At 43.0% G+C, this 20,399-nt stretch overlaps 1 protein-coding gene and 1 pseudogene across 2 annotated transcripts; both read left to right on the top strand.

Moving 5' to 3' along the window:
* Positions 1 to 772: 772 nt before the first annotated feature.
* On the top strand, positions 773 to 11,978 carry LOC147458528 (uncharacterized). Of its 2 annotated transcripts, none has more exons than XM_086513177.1 (2): positions 773 to 4,806; positions 5,330 to 5,831. In XM_086513177.1, exons 1-2 carry the CDS (start codon positions 1,071 to 1,073, stop codon positions 5,344 to 5,346), a joined length of 3,753 nt encoding a protein of 1,250 aa, XP_086369303.1. In that variant the 5' UTR covers positions 773 to 1,070; the 3' UTR covers positions 5,347 to 5,831. The 2 variants fall into 2 exon arrangements, with proteins under 2 accessions (XP_086369303.1, XP_086369302.1); XM_086513176.1 differs by lacking the exon at positions 5,330 to 5,831 and adding an exon at positions 11,068 to 11,978 and having other exon boundaries at positions 774 to 4,806.
* A 7,868-nt stretch (positions 11,979 to 19,846) lies between these two features.
* On the top strand, positions 19,847 to 20,399 carry LOC147458527 (uncharacterized; annotated as a pseudogene).

Genomic DNA, 20,399 nt, shown 5'->3' with positions numbered 1-20,399 from the left:
ACGGGCTTTGCACATTGCGATTCATTTATGAGTTTATGTGTCATTGATCCCACTGCTGCCACTTCATTCGTGTAGTCTTCAGGGCACATCTTGTGCATAGTCTCATCACTAATGGGTACGAGCTCTTGAATGGAGTCCACATAATAAATAGATTGGTGTATGAGTTCCCTTTTTGGGTCTTCAAATATCCAAATGGGCTTGATATGCCTGCTTTCAAGGCTACTTGTTGATCCCATCTCCACTAGCCCTTAAAGTCTTGTGTGACTTAGGCCCCTGTCATACAAATCTGGTTGGTCGTGTGAGTGTGAGTTGGAGCAAAAAGATTGGTGCATGTTGATGTTTGTGATGGCCCAGGTAGCCTGAAGGTGGCTGTGTGTGTGTGTGTGTGTGTGTCTCTCTCTCTCTCTCTCCCCCCGTGTGATGTAATCAACGGACTATACTCCTCTCAACCACACATGAAAACGTTGGACATGTCTTGAATCCACATGGTGTCCATGCTACATTGATTTGCTGCTACTCAAAGAGAAGAAACATTACTTACAACTATTTCTACCTCTGTGTTACGTAAACACCATCCGAACAGCTTTTTGGTCCCGTGTGTGATAGGGCCTCAATATGCTGTTTAACGCATTGGCCTTGTGTGACTCGGGCCAAATGTGAACCTTACGATGGCAGAAAGATGACTCGATTTGCGGCTCTATAACGTGCTGGGTAATGGAAGACAGCATTCCTGCACGATGGCTGCGGCAGCTGGAACGCCCCATTCCTTTCGTTTGCCACTCCTTTCCCTACTGCCCGCCCCCGCGTGAAAACATTGCGCAGTTTAAGAAAAAAAAGAAAAAGCAATACACCAAAATACAACGCACCGAGCTAGCTGTTCCTGGATCCCCGGCCACCCGCGCGCACTCTTCTGATTCAGCTGCTCTCTAATCCCAGTTTCCCACCTGAGAATCTGCTCTCTCTCTCTCTCTCTCTCTCCCCCACACACGCGCGCGCGCGCGCACACACACACACACACACACATTCCACAACAAGCCTAATGCATAGTCGCTGTCCTGAGACGAGGTTCCATGGCGGCTTCCGCCCCGTTCCTCCTCCTCTTTATTCTTCTGCTTTACTGTCTGTCGTGGTCAAGCCGATGGGATGAGGAGGAGGATTTGTGGAGGAGCGATTGCTGCGCGCATGCAGCAGATGACAGCAGATATGGATACAAGATTTACAAGGCGGAGGATCAGGTGGGAGACGTGCAAGGGTTGGGGGTTGGAATGGAAGCTGTAGTGGAGGAGATAGGAGCGCTGCTGGCCTTCAAGAGCAGCATCCATGAGGATCCGTTGGGTATACTGGCATCGTGGCGATGGCTTCCCGACGCCGCCAGCACTGTGGCGCAGCACTGCTTTTGGACGGGCGTCTATTGTGACCCCGCCGATGGAGGCCGCGTCTCATCGCTGGTGCTCCCTGCCTCCCAGCTGCGCGGCTCCATCTCGCCCGCCATCGCCCACCTTGCCTCCCTCCGCGTCCTGGATTTGTCACACAACCTGCTTTCGCAGCACATCCCCGCCCAGCTTGGCCTCCTCACCCACCTTTCTTACCTCAACCTCAGCCACAACCGACTTCACGGCTCCATCCCCCCGTCCCTCTCCTCCTGCGTCGTCTTGACCATCTTCGATCTCTCCCACAACATTCTCCAGGGCTCCATCCCTTCCTCCTTCTCCAGCCTCACAATCCTCCAATCCCTCAACCTCGCCAACAACAACCTCTCCGGCATCATCCCTCCCAATTTCATCGCCTCCTCTTCCACAGTGCGCCATCTTATTTTGTCTGCAAATGGCTTGAGCGGCCCCATTCCTGAGGAGCTTGGAGCCATGGCCAATCTCACTTTGCTCTCCCTCTCCCAGAATCGATTCTCAGGCGGCATCCCAGCCTCCCTTGCAAACAGCAGCAGTTTGACAGAGCTTGCTCTTTCACAGAACTACCTTAGCGGTCCCGTGCCCACATTTTCTGGGACCAAGCTCCGAGGGCTCTACCTTGATCGTAACCAACTCACAGGATACATTCCCGCGTCATTGCAGAACTGCTCTGCTCTTATCAACCTGCTTCTCTCCTTCAACAAACTTGAAGGAGAGTTGCCGATGGAGCTTGGGTTACTCCCATCACTGAAAAATTTCAAAGCCGCAGGCAACAATTTAACTGGGTCAATTCCGGATTCCTTCGTAAATAGCACTCGCCTTGTCGTCTTAGACCTGCGTGACAACCAGCTGAGTGGAGTCATACCGCCCGCCATCGGAAGGCTCACCTTGTTGCAACTAGTCATCCTCTCCGGGAACAATCTTACAGGCACCATCCCCCCTTCCTTTGGTACCTGTACAGCCTTGACTATTTTCAATTTAAGCCATAATCAGCTATCTGGATACATTCCACAGGAACTGGGAAAGCTTTCAAAAAGCTTGCGAGTGCTGGATCTCTCCGCAAATTCTCTAACAGGTATCCTTCCCCCGTCGTTGGGAGATTGCAGCCAGCTTGTCATACTTAGCTTGCATTCTAATAAGCTCACTGGCAGTATCCCGTCCACGTATGGTCAATTACGCTTCCTTGAAGTCTTAGATCTTCATCAGAACATGCTTGATGGGTCCCTAGCAGATTTCATAGGTAATTACACTTCTCTGAGGATCATAGATCTTTCCACCAACAACATATCAGGTGTAATCCCAGAGCAGTTGGGGCAGCTTGTTCGCCTGCAAAAGCTGTCGATGAGGGAGAATCAACTTAAAGGAAGCATCCCAGAGTCTCTTGCAAACTGCAAGGAACTTACAGACCTGCTCTTGGATAACAACATGTTGATGGGTGTGATTCCTGTGGAGTTTATAGGCAGTTTGCGGAGGCTGCAGAGTCTGCACTTGCATAACAACCGTCTCTCTGGCTACCTACCCACAGGCATAGGAAACTGCACCTTCCTCAAGAGTCTGCTTCTCAATGACAATTTGCTTGTTGGGTCAGTGCCCTCGGAGATTGGACAGCTGAAGCTGTTGCAAAATTTCAGCTTGGCAGCCAATCTTATAACTGGAAGCCTCCCTTCGTCTTTGGGCAACTGCAGTGCATTAGTGCAGCTAGACATGTCCGGGTGTAGCCTCTCGGGCACTATCCCAGGCACAATAGCCCAGCTCCAGTCGTTAATCTCGTTGAATCTGGAAAGCAACAACATCACCGGAGCTCTACCAGCAGCAATGGCGTCTATGAGGTCATTAAGGACACTGTCATTGGGGTTCAATCTGCTGACTGGCTCGATCTTGAAGGGGCTAGGGAAGTTGACGGGTCTGCGAGAGCTCTACCTCTTCAGCAATGTCTTGTCTGGTGCCATTCCTGCCGACATTGTGGAATGCACGCAGCTGCAAGAGATTTGGCTGGGGCACAACGAGTTGAGCTCATCCATTCCGGCTGCAATAGGGCAGTTGAAAATGCTGAGATCTTTCTCTGTTGTGTCCAATATGCTCACCGGGGAGATTCCTGCAAGCTTGGGACAGTGCTCCGAGCTTCATTATCTGGATCTGTCGTGGAACATGCTGGAGGGTATCATTCCGCCGGAGCTGGGGAAGCTCTCCCGCCTCGTGGTTCTCTACTTGTCACACAACAAGCTCACTGGCCCCATTCCGGCCGAGCTGGGCAATCTCACAAGGGCTCAGATCATAAGCCTAGCAGGCAATTACAATCTGAGCGGCCCCATCCCTAGCTCCCTGGGCGAATGCAAGAGTCTGGAAACTTTAGACTTGTCCGATAACAAACTAGATGGGCCCATTCCCTCTTCTCTGCAAGGCTTGGACAAGCTTCACGTTTTGTTATTGCAGAACAACAATTTGTCAGGATCCGTCCCCGCAGGAGGAGTGTTGGCTAAGATGAATGCGTCCTCTTTCACAGGCAACCCCCTTCTATGCGGGCCCCTCGTAGGCACTCCTTGCAGCAAATCATCCCCAGGTCTATCTGGCTCGGCACCCACCCCGTCCCCGTCGCAGACGAACGGCTCCAAGATGGGTACTGCAAAAGCAGAGAATCACAGTGACGGTTTGAAGCATAGCACCAAGGTCGCCATTGCCTCCGCTGTGTGCTCAGCGGCTGTGGTAGCTGGATCCACGTTTCTAATCTGGTGGTGCTGCTTTCTTCTACGTGGCCATCGAGCGGCCAAGCCTGTGGAAGACTCAAAGACAGAAATTCTCAACTTCGACAAGCATATAAAGCTCACTCTAACAGATTTATGGCTTGCTACGGAAGGCTTCCGAGCAAGCAATGCTGTGGGGTCGGGTACTTTGTTCACCGTTTACAGAGGAGTGCTGAGACAAGATGGGAAGGTGATAGCCGTCAAGAAGCTTAGCTTGCCAACCAGTTTGCGCGACAAGTATCGGGAGGGCCTGCTGCAGGGGCTTCAGGCATTGGGCCAGTTAAGGCACAGAAATCTAGTACCCTTGCTCTGCTACTGCCACAGCGCCGACACCATAGCCCTTGTGCAGGACTTCATGTCCAAAGGTAGCTTGAAAGATCATCTCAATGACAGTGATGATCCAGGCGAGGAGCAGAAGCAGGGCTTGTTGTGCGACCTCAGCTGGGAGACAAGGTTCCGTATTGTCATGGGCGTGGCGGAGGCTCTGGTCTGTCTGCACGATGAGGCCTCTCTGGTACATGGCCATCTCAAACCAACCAACATCCTGCTCGACGATGACTTCGAGCCGAGAGTCTCCGACTTTGCCATCGCTGAAATTCTGCATTCTTACACCCAGCTCCCGCGCCCCGTCGAGGCGGACCTCGCCTACCTTGCTCCCGGTAAGCACTCCACCTGTGTTGAAATTTAACTGTTAAAAGGATTGGCAAATTAGTTTTTTTTAAAAGGAAAAATATTGAATTAGAAAACAAATGGAGAAAAACACAAGAGCCCCTAGGGAAAGATAGGACAAAGGGAACTGAGACATCTACAGCTGATGGCATACCCAATACAAGTAATCATGAATCAGAGAATGTCTAAAAGGACCATAACAAGCAAGGATTACACTTCTCCATTTCTTCCATTTTATAGATTTTTGAATAAGTTGGGTAGCATCTTTCACATGAGCTTTGATTTCCTTCCTGGCATTCAAGAAGATGAGTCCGAGTTGAATAGCATTTGTAGAGTGGGCCCTACCAAAGCAAGCCTTATTACTCTCAAGCTAAACATTCCATAGATAAGAACTCTTGAGATAGGCCCAAAAGGGATGTCCATATGTTTACATTCACCTAGTACTAGTGTCCTCCAATAAATTAGGGACTGATGAATTGCACTAGCTATTTGAAGTTCCTTTTTGTAATGCAGATTGTGGGGACAATTGATAAACAGATGATGGACGGACTCCTCCTGCATCTTACTTCTACAACATATATCACTTGAGATACCAATTCTTTTGGCTTTTTTCCTTGTTCAGATTCCTTGATGCAAGATTAGCCACAATAGATAACTTTGTTTGATTGATAAAGGGTAAGCCCACAAGCACTTGAATCTGTAGGCCCATTGATGGGCATTCCATGAGATCCCCCATCTCGAGTTGAGCTTTGCCGCTAAAGTAGGGTTTTTCCTCCTTGGATTTGTGAATGTGCCTATATACACTTTGGCAAGAGAAAACACATTCTCTTTGAAACACCTCTGTAGGTTTGTTCTCCATTTTTGCCAATAGAAAGTCAGCACAGTCTTCTCAAATCTGATAGTGCTGCAGGAGCTCAATCTTGATGAGCCATGTACCGTCTTTGAAAACATCCTTCCAAAATTTGATGCCAGCTTTGTAACAGCTATGTGCCCTTCTTGAGAGAGGAATTTGGTTGGCTTGAAGGTGGAAGCTGTCGGCCGGCTGCTAAGCCTCACCATATCGGTACTAACAAAGCAACAACCACAAACATAAAATGTTAATCCGTGGGACATATGTGACTCAATTAGTGCATGGAGGCTACAAGAGATAGGTAATCTCCCGAAAAACCAAAGTCTAGTGTGCTCTCACCTAGATCGTTTTCAGAGTATCCTCACCAACTTTACATGCTCAAAAGCCATTTGTGACACCTGGGAAGAATCACGGTGAAGATAAACAACTTATTTTGGGTAGGTCGATTTCGGTCTTTGAACACTCTATAGCTTCCTTAGGACATGCTCTATCTATCCCTATGGTCAAAAACCAGTTTGGATGCGTGTATGGTGCTCAACTCGTAGATGGACAGGACTAAAACCACAACTTCATCGCAAGAAACTTACATAGAAAGGAAGAGCTTTCACCTGTGAGCACGTTGGTATGCTTGGAATCACAATGCAACACCACACGAGGGAGACACAAAGAGATGAAACAATAGAGAGCTCACAGAACAATACTGCAACGTATGCTCACTTTCATATCAAAAACTTACAAAAGTTGGCTTTCATACCTTAGCCATAGGGTTTCAAAATGTGCAATGTTCGGACGTCCAAGACCTTTGAGGCTCCATAACTTATTGAATTTGCAACCTAGGCACACTAACTGACCCATTCTTTACAACTTGGAACTCTCATTGAGTCGTAACACGTTACAATTATTACAATGGCTTGAAATAAATCAAGAAATTAAAATACATGGCCATTTTGAAAAAATATAAAAATGTGTAACTCGAATCTTTACTACTTCTTCGTATTCATCCTTGATGTGCATTTGCAAGGCATTGGGTCTTTGGTAGCTCTTGTTAACTGACATTGGCTCAATTAACATTCCCTCCTTCCAATTTTAGTACCCATCCTCGCGCACTGTTAAGAACTGTCCATGGAGGTTGTGGAAGGTTTTTGATTGGTTGTTGACTGGCTGATTGTCTTCATTCTGCTATAGCATCTTGAATACAAGGTTGTGTTTGGTATGAGAGATGATATCACATTTGTCCATTGTAGTAGCATAATGGTGAGGTTGGTGCTTATTTATTTATTATGAGGATGTACAATGGAAGTAGATAAGGGAGGATCTAAATTACGGTTTAATACTTGGATGACCAAAGGAAAAGATTTAGTACGAAAAAAGTGCCGTTGGGATACATACATTATTAGAGTACTTATTAGCATGGGAAATATTATTAAAGTATTGAAGGGATTATTTGATGATGGATATGAAAATAAAAGGGTAGTAAATATGAGAATAGCATGATGGAACATTGGTTTGCCTATTGTAGTCCACTCAAGGTACATAGGTAGAAGCAAAAAGAGTGTATTGCATATGTCCAATGATGAGACATCCTATCTATGCATACATAAAAATGCATGGTTAACTATATGCTCTGCAAGAAAGATTTTTGAGGGGTTCTTTAGAAAGAAGATGTAACTATAAGAGCATATGATGTGGCTTTACAAACTGACACCCCTATAAGAAGGGTTTTCGTCTATCGAGGATATATGCTCTCATCTTACTGTGCACTTTGAGTGAGTGTTGGACTCTACGTCACTCCACCATAAATAAGTTAATAGACTTCGACTTTTATGCTCATCTCATCCTATATAAGCAACATGAAATAGATATGCTTAACTCTTCAAGCTTGAGCGTAAGCCTGATGGAATTGGCCTATTAACTTGAGAGTAGTGAAAATTAAAGAGAGTACTCTTGTGAAATTACTTTGTGAGCATAGAGAGTGAACATAATTGATGGTAGCAATATAAACATAGCATTTAGTTAACTTGGCATGAACAATACGTTTGTGAGAAAGAAAATTTAGAGAACATGACAACAATTGAGGACCAGATTTATGTGGAGCCGGTCCCCCCTCCAATAGGCATTTGTATTATGGTTTCTCCCATCAAGGGAGACTTGTTACAATACAATCTTTGTGTTCCTTGTGACCTAGGTGATGCAATGAGGATAGAAAGCTTCATGCATCACAAACATAACATAAACGTTGTGGAAAGCATTAACTATCCCAAGCCTCAGTCCCAAAGAGCTCAAACACCTTCGAAGGTGGAGAGAGCTAACAGGGAATGAGGGTAGGAAAGAGGAAGAAGAAAAATTTGATAGGAGAAAGAACTAGTTCCTCACTTATCATCACTCTTTTTGCTAGCATACATAATAGCATAGTAATGAAGATGGAGAAGATGACAAGCTTAAGCATTGAAGCATGACACTTGGTTGGATTTGCATTCCATAGCCAAGAGTGTTGGTGTAGGCTCTCAACCTCTCTACTTGCTTGGAGAAGGATAGGGAGCTCTTGCACTTTGCACTTCACACAATGAGTGTGTGTGTGTGTGTGGGAGAGTATACCCCTCAAGCATGCCCCTATCTTGCTTTGGTCGACCCCCCCTTGTAGCTCATGCTTGAAGCTCATTGGACCCCTCAAGCCTAGCCAATCACAGGCAGGAGTCTTACTAAGCATGCATATTAGTCTTGGGACAAGTGTCCCCCTTTCCTCTTTGAGAGAGAGGACTTGATAAATGCTAAGACAATTATTAAATCTTCTAAATTATCATTAGACCCCTTGGGTGGCCAACCAATAGGCTTCAAGAACACCATGAGGGCAACATAAGGAGGAACTTGACAAGTGTCCCTTTTACTTTCTTTGTACCAAGCATGCCTTGTGTGAGTGTGTGTGTGTTCTCTCTCATGCCCCCTCTTGTAGCTTGTCAAGTACCCAGCTCCACCTCTGAGAGTGACATGAAAGCTCATTGGAATTTCTAGCAATCTGGACAATTGTCCATCCACTATTGGTCGACATCCAACTTGAGTGACAACTGTAGAACATTCTCCTTTTGAAACTCTATGTCCAGTTTTAGTATGATTTATCATAGACCCACTCGCTAGGTAAAAGTCATTCAGTCATTCCACAGGCCGCACATCATTCTGACCAAAGCATTAATATCATGTGCAAATTGATGCAATCGAAATTGATCAACAAAACGTGGTACTATGATAGCTCTCAATTTTCCGTGTTGCCTAAAGCTAACCAACCACCCCAAAGCATAAGAAAGAATGGCATAGAGCAAAGGTGACAGAGGGCAACCTTGTCTTCTGGATTTGTGCAATGGGATGGGCTCAGTCAACTCACCACTAATAAAGATGCTGGCTAAAGTATTTCCAAAAAGAAATGCGAACAAATCTTATGAAGTGACTTCCTAGCTCCATATCAATGAATTCCCATTCAATCCTATCATAAGCTTTATAAAAATCAATTTTAGAAAAAATATATACTTAATCTGACTCAGAAGCATGTTCCATTCCTTCCTAGAGGAAAATCATGGGATCTATAATAAACCTTCCTTAAATAAATCCCTTTTGCTCTTTAAGGATAAATTGATCCATTATAGGGTTCAACCTCTAGCCAAGGAGAGAGAGAAAAAAATTGTAAATAGAAGTCAAACAAATTATAGGTCTCCAATTAAAGAAATCCTCCGTTGAGCCTCTCTTATGAATCAACTTAACAACATCAACATTAATATTAGGGAAAGAGCCCCTAGAACCATGGGTTCTTGCTAGACCAGTAGAATCCATGGTGTCAAAAAATCCTGGTCGTTTATAGAACTTATTAGACACTCCATCTATGCCAGGTGTTTGGCTAGTTCTTAAACTTCCAATAGTTTCTCTAATCTCCCCTTCAGGCAGGGTTGATCCAACAATTTAGTCACATGTATGTGACTTGGCGTGGAGGCCATTCTTATTTCTAAACAAAGGGATGAAATTCCTGCACTTCTTTTTCTTCAATAGTTAAAACATCTGAGAGTTGGGCTTGTCAATTTTGCCTTCCTAGAAATGTTTGGTCCAAGCAAGTGCACCATGTGCCTCTAGGACTCTTCCCTTCTCAATTCTTCCCTAAGATTTAGAAGCGCAAGGGTAGGAGGGCCTCTAACTTAAGACTCTTTCTCTAGCTTAGAGATATGATTATTTATTATCATTCTTCCGTTAGCTCTACTCTCCTTGGCCATTCTTTTGACCTTGGTAAAGGCTTTCTGAGTATTCCTAATAGGAACATCCCAAGATTTGAAGACCTTTTGATTACAAGTGAATGCTTCTTGAAAAATGCATTGGACTTTTCTTCTAATTGAATCAAGTTTAAACAGATCCCAATCCAAGTGAGGCCACCCAGCTTAAAAGTTGTGTTCACCTTTATTCATTTTATCGATCAAAGGCTTATGATCAGAAATCAACAAAAAAGAATCGGTTTTGCAACTTACTAGCTAGTGATCTTGTATTAGATCTCTAGCCATATAGATTCTCTCCAATGTATTGTTCGTGCTACAACTTTGACCTAAATTCTCAAAGCACTTGCAACACAAAGACCAAGCGATGCAACCATTGCAAGCAATTCATGTCAAAAAACTTTTGGAGCACGTGAGCCCCTCTAGTCTGTGTAGGTGCTAGGTGGGCTAGGGCCCTAAGGCCCAATGGGGATGGAGATGGAGTGCTCACTCTTTTTGTTTGGGTCCTTCGAAACCAAAACTACCTCGAGAGCCCCACTTTGAAGGCTTCCTATTTATTCCACCCCTAAGGGGTCTCAAATATTGCCATTGATTGGAACATCTAAAAGCCATTGATCGGATGCTCCACCTTTAGGCTGCTCTAATAACCATGTCAAAAACATGTGAGGAATCATTGGCTTGGGTCAATAGGTAATGCAAGCGCTCCAAATGCTCAGAATTCTTCAATGTGAACGCAAGTTGCAACGTCAACGTGAGTTGGTCCCCCTTGAGAGAGAGAGAGAGAGAGAGAGAGAGAGAGATGGTCATAAGCTAGTGGTTAAGGTGTGTGTGAGTGTGTTAAGACCCATGTTTATTTTATATATATATATATATATATATATATATATATATATATATATATATATGGGTGGTGGGGGGAGAGAGGGGTTTTAACGTGGTATGAACAATCCCAAGAGACCTTAAAGGTCTATCGGATGAGTTTTGAACTCAACACCTGTTGGTCAAGAGGGAATTGGGATAATATTCGACACTTGTGTGTGTGTGTGTGTGTGTGTGTGTGTGTGAGAGAGAGAGAGAGAGAGAGAGAGAGAGGGAGGGAAATTGTAATCCATTGATTTAGTGTGACTAATTATGAGTTGTTTTTGTAACTCTTGCAGAATGTCAGAGCACGAAAGGCTCAATAATTAGGAGCTGTGAGGCGGATGTGTATAGTTTTGGGGTGGTGGTTCTAGAGCTATTGACAAGGAGGAGAAGGGAAGGAGTAGGGGAGCAGCAGTCGATGAAGGCAAATTTGGCGAAGTGGGTGAGGGCGAATTTCCCGGAGCGAGCGACGACGATGCTGCCGGAGATACTGCAACAAGAAGTGCCATCGCGACGCGAGGAGGTGGTGCAGGTGATGGCGTTGGCATTGCATTGTACGCAGGAGAAGGCAGAGGACCGCCCCACCATGGGCGAGGTGAAGGCCAGCCTGCTACGCATTCAAAGCCACGACAAGACGAGCGCGCGTTTTTTTGCACCGCTGGTGGATCATGTGGCAGCGGCCATCGACACCACTTCCACCTCCTACGCTACGCAATTCAATGATGAGACCAACTGTTCCTTTGACCCTTCTTCATTCGCTCCGCCTGCCGCCGCCCCCGCCCCCGCCCCCACCCCCAACTACTCCTCCTCCACCTCAGATGCAGCTTCCTCCTCGCCCTGCTCCAACAAGTTGCCAGCAGCTCATGCAGCAGAGGCCGCATCCCATGCTTCACAATCAATAATTGCCTGCAAGTTGATACTCACTCACTAACCCACACTTGAGATGCTCACACTTTATAACCCTAGATTAGCTTTTCTCCAACTTGTTCTAGCCTAACTTTGGTGATAAACTTCATATCCCGGCAGCCCGCATAGAGAATGACTTAATAGGTGTTAACATTATTCTTTCATCAGGTGCGCGCGCACGCACACACTAGTGCACTAATTGAAAGTCTAATAATAAGCAGGACTTGTAAACTTTGGACCTCTGATCCCCCCAAAATTGATACAGAAGACTTAGGAGCTGCATGTGCACTCCAAAATAAAAGGTCTCCATGGATCCACTTTCGTGTGATAGATCAAAAGTAAGGCTTATAACCGCCCCGCCCCGCCCCCCCCCCCCCCCCCCCCCCCCCCCCGCCCCCCCCCGCCCCCAAATCACCCCTCCTCCCTCTCTCTCTATATATATGTGTGTGTGTGTGTGTGAGAGAGAGAGAGAGAGAGAGAGAGAGAGAGAGAGAGAGAGCCTTTCAAACAAAGTAATCCACAATGGCCAATGTTACCTCACGCATGCAAACTCTCATAGGGATTACACTGTGTGGACATAGTTTGCACACATGCATGTGTACAAGGTCTAATTAGTAGAACAACAAAGACCCAATATGATACTCTTTTAAGTTTGTAAGTAGCTGTGAAGTTTCTATTGGATTGTTACCTACAACATGCCCAAGAAGCACATGCACCACCTTCCAATATGCACCTCTGGGGGAAAACTGAAAAGTTTTTTAGGCAAGGTGCTATCAAGAAGCACACGCATGCATGCTTCGTGCCACTTGATAGAGGAGAATAGTTATATTTGTGGTCATAGGGAAAACATACAAAAAGACGAAGAACTTAATGATTTCTTTTCCTTCATCTTGAGGTATAAATGGGGAGAGGGCCTCCCTCATGACTCTCTATACTTAGTCCATACTTATTTACTGATGATTGTGTTTAAAGGAATCAGTGGCAAGCAATGTGGGTACAAAAGGGGATGTACTTTGTGCAATAGCTTCTCTTTGTATTGATCCACAAGATATTAGCTCTAGTGAGAGGTGCATGCTATGGGCTACCACTTGAACTTACTCCTTGACTTTGGAAGCAACATTCGTGATAAGTCTAGCAACATATGTGATACGTAAACCACAAAATTAAAAGAACAAAAACAAATAAACATCTACTTGAAGATTGGAAGATCTTTGACTCAAGCTTTCTCTTATCCCATGATGAGCCTTCCCTTACATCTCAACTTCTTCCCTTAAGGGAAGCTCCACCATTCCAGTTGCAGTTTTATGCTTGAAGAAGAGATCTTTTCCTAAATTTTGGTGATGATATCAACAACCTTCTCCTTTTGTTGGCAATGATGTAAGACTATGTCACCATTCTGCACTTTCTTTATAACAAATTGCTCTCTAACTGTAATATGCTTTGTCCTTGATGTATAAATGGGTTCTTGGCTAAAGATAGAGCTGAGGTTTTTATCACAAAAGTTAGATGTAGGATTTGTATATCCAAAGAAATCAAATTCTTGCAAACACATTTCAATCCATATAACTTCACAAGTCAAGGTTATCAAGGCTTTGCATGCAGCTTTTTTTGCAGAAAGGTTGATTGTATTTTTCTTCGTGGAGACAAAAGGAATTGCTCTAGCTCCAGGGAATAATGCATGTTTGCTAATGCTCTTCCTATCCACTACATTAGTTACATAATTTGAGTCATTGAAACAATGTAACTAATACAAATTATCACTTCCATATAGAAGCCAACATGAGGAGCACTTTTCAAGCATCCAAGTACTTTCTTGGTTGCTAATCAATGAGACATCTTGGGTATTTGCATAAATCGAGCAATAGAATTCACCACAAAACAAATGTCAACAAACCTAGTAATGGTCAAGGATATAAGTGATCTGATAGGATGTCTATAGGTAGTATCATCGTAGAAAACACCATGCTCATCTTTAGTGAGTTCGTGGTTAGACTCCATATGGGTAGAAACTCGCTTGCATCTGTTCATTCCAAATCTTTCAAAAATCTATAAAGATATCTCTTTTTTTCTCACTCTAGTGACTTCAATTCTAAGGATAAAATGAAGATATCCAAGGTTCTTCATCTCAAAATTTTTGGACAGAATGGGCTTGACATCCTTCACCATTCCATCATTGCTTCCTATGAAAATGAAACCATCCACATAAAATATAAAAAGAATAAGATCATTTCCCTTAACCGTGTAGTGGAGAGTATGATCATCATTACTCCTTTGGAAGTCGAGGTAGTATAACAACTGATGGACATGCTGTGGACCACTATTCTTTATTGGAACAGTCCTTGACATTCCATATGGGTGCTTCAACATCCAAGCTAGCAAGGTAGAGACTTGAAAAGGGAAGAGTAAGAGCAAGACATCCTAATAGTGGAACAAGGCAATCATTCCACATATGTGTAATGTGAAGAAGGCAGAGTTCTTCAAGCACGAAAAGCGCTACGGTTGTGGTGAGGTAGGGAACATTTTGGCAAAGTTCTCAAAGAAAGAGGAAAAATTGGAAGACAAGCCAAAGACATCAAACTAAGCAACATGCTGCAAAGTACTCCCATAAGTGCAAGTTGTATACTCTATGTGGAGCTCTTGCAATTCTACATTTCAAAGGGTTGAGTTGACCTACATCATCATTAATCCTTGTAGAAAGCATGTCAAGTTTATACATCAATCCTACCATACCAAGCTCTTGGAGCTTTCTTAAATTCATAAGCTCTATTTCACCTTGCAAAAGAGTTGCTCTTTACCTAGAAGAGCAAACCTTTGTGGTTGCTTCATGTAGACCTCTTTCTCAAGCTTCACATTGAGGACGGCATTGTGAACATCCATTTGTCCCATATACCACTTATGAATTGAAGGAAAAGAGAGTAACAACATGATTAAACTCATGTTGGCAACATGAGCATAACTCTCATCAGAGTCAATACCATGATCTTGAGCAAAACCTCTAGCCACTAGCCTAGCTTTGTACCTATCAATCATCCCATCTTTAGTGTGTTTGAGCTTGTAGATCCATTGGCAAACTATGGCGTTCTTGTTGGATCAGAGAGAACATAAATCCTAGGTGACATTTGTGTGGGAGTTTGTCATCTCCTTGTATGAAGCTTCTTTCAACTCTTGCTTGCTAGATGTTTCCTTCTAGCTAGTGGGTTCATACTACAATCGAGACAACAAGAGCAACCTTACTTTTATCTCTTTGATATGTCAATATTTGAGGTGACCTTCTAGTCCTTGTAGATCTCCTCAGGGATGCTTTATTCTCTTCATCCTCCTCCACCAATTATTCAATGGTCTCCTCTTGGATGCGTGAAAGGCGATCCATTTCTCAGGTAGCAAGATGTGCTATTTGCTTTAGCCCAATAGAAATTTCCAAGTTGACATGTCTTTGAGAATATACTTGGCTACTTCAAGCAATCTCCTATTCTTCTTCTCTGCTACTCCCTTTTGTTGAGGAGTGTAGCTACAAGAGGGTTGCCCAACTTTTGCCATATTTAAGGTGGTATTCGATGAACTTATTTTACAAGAACTCCCCTCCCATTATCTGATCTAAGAGTCTTGATTCTTCTATTTTTTATCCTGCAACGATGATTGAAAATGTTTGAATATATCAAACACTTCAACCTTGGATTTCCTCAAGCATGCCACATATATCTAGAGAAATCATTAGTAAAACTCATGTAATATGTGTGTCCACAAGTGAGGGAATGTGGGTTGCCTCACATACGTCTCATGAATCAGTTCCAAGTATCCCAAGAGGCCTAGTCTTGCTCCTAAGCAACTTGTTTGTAGCTTGCTTCCAAAGGCACCGTGTTTCACACACTTTTCAAATCCTTTATAAGGATGGAATGCCCGAAACCATGTCTAGATTCTTCACCATATAGATGCTATTGAAGCTCAAATGTTCATACCTTTTATGGCATAGCTCTCTTGGAGGGTGCACCCCAAAAAATTTAGTGTATAACGTGCATTCACATGGAGGGCTATTTAAATTCAAAAATACTGTTTTAATTTAAATTATTTTACTTACAAAAGGGTTTTTCAATTGAAAAAAGAAAAATTTGTAAGTTTAATAGGAAAAAGGGGTCATTTTATTGCCTCATGACATGTAATTACAATGATTTTTTAAAAACTATTTGAATGCACGTGATAGACATGTTTCCTTATAAGTGCACCCCCTGAGGTAGCTCTATGGGAGTTAGAGGGATTGATCATCTATGATTGTTGAAAATTATGAAGGTTCTCCTTCCAATTGGATGAGCTTTCTATGCTTCTTACCTTTGGCTACAACTTTGTACTTGTGCTTGGGGTCTTTGATGAGGCATGTTGTTGGCCTTAAACTCTAACTTGAGGCCTTTTTTTGTCATGGCTCCAATTGTTGATAGATTCTTGGTAGGTGAGGGCACTGAAAGTACATTCCCATGCTTCTTCTTCAGCCTTATTCCCAATTGAATGGGTACTTCCCATTTCTCTACAATTGCAATAGGAGTACTTATGGGGCAAGGGGACTGGAAACCATACGCTCCACCCAGTCATTTCTCCATATTTATACAAGAGGGACCCCCACGCTAGTTCCCATTGGGCCGTGTGTGGACCCTTGGCCTCACATAACTCCCTCCTCGGAGAAGTGTTTTCAGGTGTAAGCAAAGACACATGTACAAAAAATTTCCTTTAAAGTGATGGACTTTAATGTGATATGCAACATGGATTTTAAGGGTATTTCGCTCAAAGATTGTGTATTTTAAATCTTTAGGGAGGAAATCTTTTTATATACCTTTTAAAGATTGTAAATTTTGAAAAACTTTGGGGAGTCGCAACTAAACTATTCAAAGGTTAGTCATCATGCAAAGTAGTGGGTAGTGAGGGAGCTAGTCTAACTGAAAGCACCCCTTCAACTTCCCACACTCTCACTAGGCAAGTGCTCTTTGGGTCAAGCTCTACTTTGCTATGCAAGCCATGCACCAAGATAATGTGCAAAATCGTCAAGGTCCCATTGCCAACAAGTAAATGAGGTAGTGTGCATGCTAGCATGCTGCTTCTCTCTCTCTCTCTCTCTCTCTCTCTCTCTCTCTCTCTCTCTCTCTCTCTCTCTCTCTCTCTCTCTCTCTCATGCACACATGCTTCATTGGGGATAATAGAATGCATGCATCCATATCCAAGTAATGGGAAAATGCTCTCTCTCTCTCTCTCTCTCTCTCTCTCTCTCTCTCTCTCTCTCTCTCTCTCTCTCTCTCTCTCTCTCTCTCTCTCTCTCTCTCTCTCTCTCTCTCTCTCTCTCGTGGATGCATAGATTAATTAGGATGCACTATTTGCATGGAATAATTATGATTTCATCATTCAGTGAAGATTGCACCTAGATTCCATGGATTTAGGGGATGCACTATTTTCATGGATTACTTATGATTTCATTATTCAATAAAGATTGCACCAGTTCATGTGGAGTCAATTATGGCTAGGTACAGAATAATGAGGATGTTTGGGAGAAGAAAATGAAGAGGTGGTGGATAACAAAGTACGGTCCCCTTAATTTGACTTTTGTGGATTCTAGTATGTCATAGGGAGGTGCCATCACGGACATGGGACTGCTTGACAGAGTAAACGAAAATTACATGCCACATAGGATACATTAGACAACATAAAATTCCTGAGCAAATAAATATGCACATATCAAGGGTCAACAAAACATGTGAAAAAATAGAAATTGTGGACAAGGGCACTTTTTTTAAGTTTCAAGCGGCAAGGGAGAATGCGACCTACACAGAAGGTGTCAGTGGTGAAGCCGTTGGCCTTAGGGAGGACATTCGAAGATGCACAAAGCAGATAGAGAACTTCAGAAAGTTTTTTGAACGTGATACGTCAAAAATTTGGTTGCTTGAAGTTGAGAGAACCTTCTTAGAGTGCATGCTTCAAAGGCTAAGCTACAAGGTGGAGGTTCCTGATTGGGCAACGATAGATACCACCCTAGAGGAAATTATTTTCTTAACATGTGCAAGCTTTTGAAAGTAGAAAAAGTGCATCTGCATGTGTGGAGATTTTTGGTCTTGTCTCTGCATGTATCTTAGAGTGCTCTACTTGCTTTTGTGGTTGAGATTAGGGACTAAAATACTATAGTACTATAGTTCATTATTCATGACATGCTTTAAATCAAAACATACTCTATAAAGCATATGACAATCTCTAAAACCTGCATGCTTTGATGTGTAATGAGATGCACATATTTACACTTTAAAGCACATGAAACCATTAAACCATGCATGTAACCTTGTGATAAGCTTAATGCACATGGTTTGGCATATAATGGCATACTTTAAAGCATAACATTACACTAGCATATGACAAGTGAGTGAATGGTATGCTTTAAACATATCAATATATTTTGAAGCATATGACAATGAGTGAAACTTTTATACACCATGCTTTGGTATGGAATGACATGCTTTAAAGCATATATTATACTTTAAAGCATAGGACAGCCTATGAAACCTGCATGCACCCTTATGGAAAGCATGGTGCACATGCTCTGTAGCATAATGCCATGCTTAAAAAATATCATTATATTTTGAAGCATATGACAATGACTGACACTTTGATGCACCATGCTTTTGGTATAGAATGACATGCTTTAAAGCATATAGTTATACTTGAAAGCATAGGAAAGCCATTGAAACCTGCATGCACCCTTATGGCAAGTATGTTGCACATGCTTTGTAGCATAATGTCATGCTCTTGTCTATAAGATAAAGCTTTAAAGCATACATGGACACTTTAAATCATATAATATTCACTAAAACCTGCATACATAACCTTGTGGAAAGCATGGTGCAATTCATTTGTTGCATAGCATCTTACATGCCTTGGAGTTTAATGACTGTTGCTTTCAAGCGTATAGTTGCACTTTAAAGCATGTGACAATTACTGGAAGATGCTCTCATTTCCCTTATTGAAGCTTTCATGTAACCTTGTAGAAAGCATGTTGCATATGCTTTAAAGCATACTGACATGCTTCCAAACACCTTTTACTACTTTAACGCTACGTGAAGTTCTCCAAATGGCTATGCTTTACAATTCCTGGTGGTGGTAATAACAATTCTTTGAAGTTGTGATAATGGCAATGTTTCAATAACGCTGTGTGGGTATATGGGTTGAGGCAAACATCACTTTAGAGCTTTAAAGCAACAATCTTGGTCTTAACCTCTATAATGGCTGTTGATTTTGTTGATCTAATTTTCTTGTTTTTGTAGGAGAGGCACAATGAGTGTGTTAGGCAAGTGCGTGAAGCAAGGCTTCAGTGGAAATTCACATCTTTGTTAAATGCACAAATTGAAAGTGGGACAAGTTATGCAATAGTGCCAACTCCCTACCAAGCAAAGTCAACCACATGGCCAATCCAAGTTCTCATATTAGTCTGTACCAGCTATGGGGGAACCTTGATGGAGGAAAAAGTCTATGGTCTGTTTTGGTTGCCATGCTCACATGCAGACCACCCACCGTGCTTTGCACACATCTGCTCAACATACCATGAATGCATCAAAGATGGCTATACTCAGATAATTCTCGAGTCAGCAAAAGAAAATGGTGATGTCATATGTCGACAACTTCAAGCGGTCTAAAATAGTGAAAGGTATGATCCTGCACGTTTGTTTTGGTTGAGTATGCATGTGCTTTTAAATCGACCACCTTTTTTATGACGTGAAGCTAAGCCTTCAATCAATGCACTGGCATACGCTGCTCAACAACCAACATTCATCTGGTAATGATAAATTACATGATATAGTTTGTGCCCCTGTGATAGTTATGGATAAATTCATGAAGCTTACTACTCAAGGCACAATTGGTTTATCATTTTGCAGGCGGTCTCATCATTCTTGCACAACAAGGTCTTCATACAAGTTGAAGCTTGAAGTGCAACAATGTTTGTCAAGGAACTTGTTCTCCAAGTCTCAACATTATATTAAGTCTAATAAGCAAACCCATACACAAAGTATTACACTCTCCAATTTATGAAGAAAAGTGAGGATAATTTATATAACATATTGGATAGCATTCATTGCCCAATAGTAGGTGTTTCTTTCATTACTCTAGACTAGGGTTTAGGACCTTTAGTGAAGAGTGGCAATAGGTTTAATGAAAGCTGTGTGTTTTTCTCAAGTCGTCCATGCAAGACCCGTTTAACGGCTTGATGAACACTCAATGGAGAAAGCAAGCCCTACTACAACAAACCTAACAACAGTGGAGACACTAAGGTAATAGGTGCTTAGCACTACACCATCTGACGTTGCAGGTGGTAGCATCTCTAAAGGTACCGAGGCTGAGTGGTCACAATTGCAGTGTTGGGTGTTGTCCGTGCATTGCAAAGCATTAGGTTGTTAAAAGGGGCCTCTAACATGTGCGACTATGCTGCAAAGGATTGTGATGTTTCATAAGGGAATGTGATATCACCCTTGGATGGTGATGACTTGCACATGTCCATCAGCTATAGATAGGCACATGTGCCATATCCTTGGTTTGTTTTAGGTGTGTTGATTGTGGCTAACAGTTAAAATCATGTGGAGTGAGTAAGAATGCAACAGGGAGTAGCAAACCACCTTTAAAGAGAAAGGTTGATGAGATCCCTTCCCTAGAGAATGTGTCCCTATCACAAATGAGAGCAATGGCAAAGAAGAAGGGTATGTTTTAA

The sequence above is a fragment of the Adiantum capillus-veneris genome, chromosome 5 (assembly GCF_014529385.1).
Source record: "Adiantum capillus-veneris isolate H3 chromosome 5, ASM1452938v2, whole genome shotgun sequence".
In the NCBI taxonomy this organism is placed as follows: domain Eukaryota; kingdom Viridiplantae; phylum Streptophyta; class Polypodiopsida; order Polypodiales; family Pteridaceae; genus Adiantum; species Adiantum capillus-veneris.
Note: the sequence above shows the minus strand (reverse complement) of the source record. Positions and strands in the feature narration are given on the sequence as shown.